The 8164-nt window shown below is 30.8% G+C and overlaps 1 protein-coding gene across 1 annotated transcript; it reads right to left on the bottom strand.

The window, feature by feature from the left end:
• Window positions 1-3528: 3528 nt before the first annotated feature.
• Window positions 3529-4654, bottom strand: LOC122588019 (membrane-associated kinase regulator 5). The gene is made up of 2 exons (XM_043760166.1): window positions 3895-4654; window positions 3529-3801 (listed from the first exon to the last, which is right to left on the bottom strand). The coding sequence occupies exons 1-2, from the start codon at window positions 4652-4654 to the stop codon at window positions 3731-3733; spliced, it is 831 nt and encodes a 276-aa protein (XP_043616101.1). The 3' UTR covers window positions 3529-3730.
• Window positions 4655-8164: the final 3510 nt, after the last annotated feature.

The raw sequence follows: 8164 nt of genomic DNA, 5'->3' as shown, positions 1-8164 counted from the left end.
TTGAATTTACAACAAACAATCGTGAAATTATATGGGAGCAAAGGATATTGTTGTTGGGAAAAAGTGTATTTTTTCATCACTTTGGACATCAATAAATATATGGTCGTGTGACATATATCGTGAACCGTTTAGTGGGTTTTGTAGTCTCTGGCCAAGGCTACATAACAAACTAAGATGCGTCCAAATTGGGTTAAAGGTGAATGAGATATCGAGTCTCAAAGTTGTGTGTTTGGTGCATAAGTTGGAGTTAGAAAACCTTGTCCCACATTGGTGTGGGATATAAACTTCCACTAGTTTATAAGTGGAATTTTCTAAGCTATGTAAGATCTTGTGTTGTGTTTTACTTTGGCTCCTACCCGTGCGCAGGGGGTGCAGAAAATGGATTTTTGGGTCAAAATTCTTTGAACCAATGCGTGTACGCGCGACCTGCGGTCACGAATGCAGCTCAAAAAATTGGGGCCCGCAACTCACCATTATAGCTGCTTTATGATATCATTGGGTACAAGTTTTCTGAAACAACATCCATCTCTGTGTTCCGTTCTTCTTTCAGACAAGTGATCAATGTCTGGCAGTACGCTGCTTTCAACCGTACTCTGGGAACAGAAGGCGAATCTATTTAAGGTAATTGTGTCAAACACAAGCCCAGTTATATTTTGTTTTATTACATTTTCTTTGTTTTGCAGGATTGTTCGTGTGGCTGATTTTATTTAGTTCTGTTTTTCATTCTGAATATCTTTTAATTGCTTCATAATAATCTATCACTTTGTAATATATATATATATATATATATAAATATAAGGAATTACATATTGTTATTATACTTTTTCCAACAATTGTTTACGAATTACGTACGACATAGATATCCAAATGAAGACCTTATAGCTAAATTAAACAAGTTAGACACTAAATTTTTTTAGATAGTAACATTTTTGATGTTCCATTTACCTATTACAGACTTACTGTGAAATTTTAGTGTTCTAACTCTTGTAATTTATGTTTAAGTACAAGTGTACAACAATACTAACATGATAATATGATATACTCCATAATCTGTCTATGTTTTTTTAAAAGTTATTAGAGCACCCACAATGTCCGTTAGTATTCACCGTATTCCACTTTCAATACGGTCCACACCATTAGGTGTGGGCTGTATTCGAGCCGTATTAGAGCAGTCTGTGGTGGGTAATACGGAAGGTTTGGTTGTTTTTTTTTAATTCATAAATTAATTATATATATACATGTGTATAGGGAAACAATTAAATAAGAACAGTCTTAAAATAAGAACGGTAAGAACACTTAAAAAACATCATTTTGATGCATTAAAAGTCCATAAAACTAACATAGTGCATAACTAATTATCATTATTTAAGTGTTTAACAACACATTGATCCGTCAAAATCTAAAAAATCACGTTTTTTGGTGGATGCATCGTTTTTGAAGAATATGCATCCAAAATGGATGCACAAAGCAAAAAACATGATTTTCTTGATTTTGATAGACAATGTTTTGTTAAACACTTAAATAATGATAATTAGTTATGCACTATGTTAGTTTTATGGATTTTTAATGCATCAAAATGATGTTTTTTAAGTGTTCTTACCGTTCTTAAAAGACTGTTCTCACCGGAGTGTTAGTTTTAGACTTCATGTCACAATCATATTACAAAATCCTGGTAGGCTAACGTGTCCGTATTTAGAAGATAAAAGATCTAGACCAAAAATGAAAATCGGAAGATGTTAGAAGCCCTAATATATATATATATATATATATATAACTTTTTTTAAAATCGATTTATATATACATACATGTCTATGTGTATATGTGTATGTGTGTGTTTTGTGTATGTGTATCATTGTGTGTATGTGTCGAGAGGTTGAAGAAATAGGATAGATATCTATATATTTATATTCTTATTATAGTATTATTTATATATTTATTTATTTAATTATTTAATTATAATTATTATTATTTATAGTATAAAAAAATATTAATCAAAAGTTTAAAAATAAATATGTTGGAGTGTATTAGAATGTATTAGGTATTGGGTGTGAATTGAGGAAAATGTATTAGAAAGAAATTTTTTCTGATGTGACGTTGATGTGACATTGTATTGGTTAGTATTTACCCCGCCCATTAGGGGTGCTCTTATATAACTTGCTAGATTAAATATGTCCATTAGACAATAATATTATAATTATTGGTAATATTATAATAAGTAGATAATATATAAATTATTAAAAGATATTATAAAATGATTACTTAATATTCTTTTAATTTCATATTATATGTATGGTCACATATCTTAAAAAATAAAATAAATATGTTTTAACATTCCCATTAGTTAAGCTAAATGATTCAATATATTTACTAATAAATTTATAAGAAAAAGTGTTGTAAGAATCCTTTTGAATGACTTTTCAAAATAAATGCTTAAACTTTAGGTAGCAATTTAAATTATGATTTTATACAATTTAACTTTTAGAGTTTTTTTTTAAAAAATGAAAAAATTAACAACAAAATGTCACATAAGAAAACAGTTTACTTTTTCTTTTTTACAGTAAATTTCGCTGGAAACTTTGTGTTGCGATTCGACAGCGGGATGTATAGCATACGTTGTCTTAACCGGGTCCGCGCTAGAGAGCTCATTCGAATAGACATGTCTATTTCCAATACCCGATTGGGGGAAAAACCTCTACTAATCCACCCGAAGGCACGACGATTAATAAGGGTGTAAACCCTGCCCCTCAGACTCGAACATGGATATACCCAAATTAAACCCTTATCAAGGGAATTAATTCTTATGTCTTCTCTAAAGTTTAAACTCAAAACCATGCAAGGGGATGATGCTTCAACCATTGAGCGAAAGAGTTTACTTAAACTTGACATTTAACAATATACACTCTTAACATGTATTGTACAATATTTTTAAGCCATTTATTTTCTATCATCTTATTGAATACACTGTTTAAGGCGTTCGAACACGCCCACATGGATATATATAGTCTATACGTTCCAACATAATGTTAAGAAATTCTAATTTAGTAGATGAAAAAGATATGGACGTTTGGTTCTCAAAATTTAGAATAACTTACACCTGAAGTATATATCTTAGACTACTCATTTAATATAAACTTTTGAAACTCCATTCGAAGCATATACAAACTTGCATATTGTCCACTCGAATGATACCAATCGGTATGATTGACATAATTTCTAAAAGTTGATTAGTTTTATGGGTATGATTGGTGTTCTTTTTAAATGTAACACAGCAAACTAAGATTTGTAAAAGATAATTTTCTTTAACTTCGTATCAATTCAATTGTTCATTAGTGTCTAATTTGGTTACGAACTTTTGACTTAAAATAAAAAAGGAAGACAAATATGAGATGCGGCCGGACAGTGTATGAAAAAAAATTTTATTTTTTTGAAAGTTATGAATTATTGGTGAATGCACAAATTAAAGTCCTTGATAATAAAGATAAAAATAAAAATAGTCAGAGATAGGAAATGATTCCCTTAGAAAAATAGTTGAGATTCTAAAAACAGAGTTGAGATTATGTATAGTAGCTCCATTTACATTACACAAAAACAGGCCACATATTAAAGCTTTTTACATCATGCCTACAGTTTTACTACTATACTAGTAGTATACTAGATACTAATTACTAGATACAACTTAAACTACAGTTACAACTTTTTTGTAATTTTTCTCCCTCTAATTTGCCCTTCTTCAAATGCTACTTCTATCATCCTCTTCAAAGTTTGATGGTGCACTTCCTGATCTTGATAGAACACAACAATCTGAAAGTCATTTAACCAAAAATTAGTTAAATAGAACAAAGTAAGAAACTAGTAATAAAAGGTGTAAATAATCTGACTATATTATAATTATACCTTGTGAAGGCGAGTTATAAGACTTTTTGCAATGAAGAATAGCCCCTTGGATAGAATTCTGTTGTTCTAAAGCAGAATCATCACTTCTCGTTACTGGCGTCTGCAAAATAGCAGACGCCGAACGACATTTTCCTAAATGTTTACGTACCCCTTTAAATACCGCCCCGCGTCCACCTTTTTTCTCTTCTTTCCTAGGAGAAAAAACAGATGACGCGGGCGACGAAGATGGAGTGCTACATTTATCATTAAACCTTGATTTTTCATTACTTCTTTTTGAAGGTTTCATAATATTCAAATACTTATTCACAACATCTTTCGAAAACCGCTTTGAAGGCGTTCGAGCCTCATTGCTATCTATCAATTTCTCTGTTTGAAACTTATGTCTTAAACTGTTGTCACGTTTCAATAATGCTCCAATCTTAACAACTTCTTCTTGTTTTTGTTCTACTTCTTTTTCGGGCTTGGTTTGTTTTGTTTTGTTGTTGGTGTTTTGTAAGCCCAACATGAGAATTCGAAAAGGCGACTGAGGTGTTTTTTTGTTATTTGTAACAAAAACTTCCTCAGGGGACACAAATACGAAACTGGATTTTGTTTCAATGTCGTTTTCTTTGTCATTGTCTGTCAAGACTAAATCGAAAAACGATTCTTCGTCGTCGAACGAAGAACCGTAATCATAGTCTCGAACAGACAATGTTTCTCCGCCACCACCACCACCACCACCGGCAATTTTCCAAAATTTTAGTAAGCTTAGAACATCCATAGTTGGGAACGCCAGAGTAGTAATTGAAATGGGCCTAAAAAAAGGTGAAGGGCTTTTTTGAAGTGAGAATAGAAAAAAGTGTTTAAGTTGTGTGTGTAAAATGAGAGTGAATTTGAGTGTGTCTTTTTGAATTGGTTGGATGGTATATATATAAATGAAGTCATGTAGGAAATGAAGGGGGAGCATGTGACTATAACCCCGCGGCTACATGCTATGTATAAACATTAACGCTTTTTCCGATTTATTTTTTTTCAAATTTCAAAGATCTTACTTCAAATATGAGATCAATCGTGATGTCATTTGAAGTATGAGTTTAATAATAACGGTATGATTATTATACTCTTTTAATATTATAGTCTAAGTACAATGCTACTTGATGATAATTAATACTATTTTCGAATGTGCGAAACTGCGAACTAGCTTGTAACATATATATACTCATTAACCATTTATAAATATTGTTAGTCAAATATATGATTGAAGATATCATTTCCCAAATATACTTTTCCACACATTATTGACATGAGTTTTTTATTTTTAATGATAGTTTAATTCTCTTTTCTTGATTAGGGATAAACTTTTACATTTTAGTATCTTACATCTATTATCTCTGTCATAAGGTATTGTTGTTTTCTCATATCTAACGTTGCAAACGAACAAACAAACATGAACGAGGCTATATATATATTCTATTCATGTCCGTTTGTTAAATAATAAACGATTTACGAAATGATAATCGAACATTGTGTTTATGTTCGGTTACTAAGAAAATTTGTTTATTCATATATTCGTACGTTTGTGTTAATGAAAGATAACAATTGAACCAAATGAACACAAATGTACAAAAGCAAACACAGATGAACGCGCACTAGCTAACAAACATTGTATATTAACATCACAAATGGAACATCGAACATGCCTTTGAGCACAAACAAATTCCATCCGCATGTAACCATAGAATACAAATATTGTACATTCTTATATAAGGCAGAGTAAGTATAACGCATAATTATCACATTACCATTAATTACACTAAGTATTATTTTAATCGTATTATATTATACTAATGAAACTAGCATGGTGCTCACGCTATGCGGTGGCGGTGCGGCAATGCAGCACGTTGTGACGGGTGGTGGAGGCGTCTGATGGTGGTGACGAAAAGTAGTCTAGGTTATTGATGTAAATGTAATTAATATAATAGTTTGAGTAATTATTTTAAAAGTTGAAAGACTGGTGTATAATTTATTTCATTAATAAAATTTTAGGTATATTAGTCAAAATAGTTAAATTAATGAATAAAGAAGAGAATGATTTGAAGAAAAAAAAGAGTATATTGGGATATTTATGTCATATTGTATTGAGTAACTTTCAACATTTTTAGAAGTAAAAAAACTATTTTTTATAAGTAGGTATAGAACTATAAATATAGAAAAGAAAAAAAAAAAAAAAAGGTGTGCAACCCTTCCTATCGTAAACGATTTATAAATAAAAGGCTTGCACTCAACTATTTTACATGTGGATAATTGAGTCCTTTCAAGGTCAAAAGTACTAGACTACAAAGGTGTAAAAGAACATTTTGATTAAAGAAACTTTGCCATGGATGTCGGGCCAAGGATAGTAAGAAACTTCTAACCAGCATAGAATAAAAGCAAAAGGAAGTATTGGTTAACCTAAAAGAGCAAAATGTAAAAAAAAAGAAAAAAGTGAGTAATGGGTCAGAAATAAAGTGCATGACAAAGTGAAGGTAATAGATAGTGATACATTGATAGTTATATTATATTTATACCGGATTATAAAATAAATTCATTTTTTAACTTTTAACATTCAATTTCAATAATATATATACATATTAATGCATGATGTACCATACTTTAATGCATACAACTTTCTCTCTCCTTCATAAATCATTTTATTCCTCTAATTCTTCAAAATCTTTTATCTTAAAAACCATACATCAATAAATCATAAAAATTATATAGGTGTTCTTAAAATTTTATGCTCTTTCATTAGAGATGTCATTCGATATATTTTCGACGAATTTTTAAATCTAAGGGCGGAGCCCGTATGGCTAAGGCATTTGACTATCACACTTTATAACCAATCACCTTCTATGACCTATCACACTGTATGGCCTATCACCCCACCATCTCACCGCCGCAACATGCGGGTACTTGCTCTCGTAATTATTAAATGCATATACGTTATGCATCGAATATACAGTATAAAACTTGTATTTATCGTAGAGAATTTTTTTTTAAAAATGATTGTGTAAATAAATACAAAAGTAAAAAAGGTAAACATAATGCTATCATTCACTTAAAATATCAAGTTTTAAGATACAACGAACATGTATTATAGCATAGTATAGATAGATAGATAACAATCCCACAACTCTACACAAGTAAAAAGTATTGGCTATGGGAAAAGACCATGCTAGACGACCGGAAACAACACACTATTTTATCTCACCACAACACAACATTTTAACACGTCACCGTGAACATCACCTGAGATGCATAAAGATAATTTCTTGGCCCACTTTAACTCCCAACCTGAACCTCACAGGGAAGTCTACGACCACATACATGTCACCGTGAAAACCATCTGACGTGCCACCATCGTCCACATTAAGTGGCTAGTCATCTCCATGTTGAACCACCAAATGCACCATAACGGACACTTATAAAATTTATTGTATAGCAAATTTTAATATAAATAGTAAGGTGATATACTGATATATATATATATGCACTATCAAACTTTGTCATACAGTACTCAGTTGGAACTGTGTATTATTTAAAATACACTGTACAACTTTTACATAAACCAAGATCGGTAATATATGGCTAAATTTCAATATAGGGTAATACTCCGGTAAGAACATTTTTAAAATAAAAACGATGAGAACACTTAAAATTATCATTTTGATGCATTAAAAGTCCATAAAACTAACATAGTGCATAACTAATTATCATTATTTAAGTGTTTAACAACAAATTGATCCATCAAAATAAAAAAAAATTACGTTTTTTTTGTTGGATGCATCATTTTGATGAATATCCATCCAAGATGGATGCACAAAACAAAAAACATGATTTTTTCGATTTTGACAGACTAATGTGTTATTAAACACTTAAATAGTGATAATTAGTTATACACTGTTAGTTTTATGGATTTTTAATACATCAAAAAGTAGCTTTTAAATGTTTTTACCGTGTTCTCATTTTAAGGTTGTTCTTATTTGATTGTCCCTTTTCAATGTATACATATTTCCAAAACAAATAAAGGGAATGAAATGATTTCATACTTGAAAAGTATAAGTCACAAAAGGGTGGGGGCAGTCCTGTGAAAAAAGAGAGAACAAGGCTCACTTGGTCACTTTTTATCGGGTAATAAAAAGATTTGACTTGCTCAGACTTTATTAGTGGTACTTGTTTATCAGGAGTCTGGACCATTTGGTAACTTGGTATTCAAATATAACGCTTGCTCATTTTGGCCCACGGCCCACAA

The sequence above is a fragment of the Erigeron canadensis genome, chromosome 2 (assembly GCF_010389155.1).
Source record: "Erigeron canadensis isolate Cc75 chromosome 2, C_canadensis_v1, whole genome shotgun sequence".
NCBI classification, from domain to species: Eukaryota; Viridiplantae; Streptophyta; class Magnoliopsida; order Asterales; family Asteraceae; genus Erigeron; species Erigeron canadensis.
This window is presented reverse-complemented; position numbering and strand designations above follow the sequence as displayed.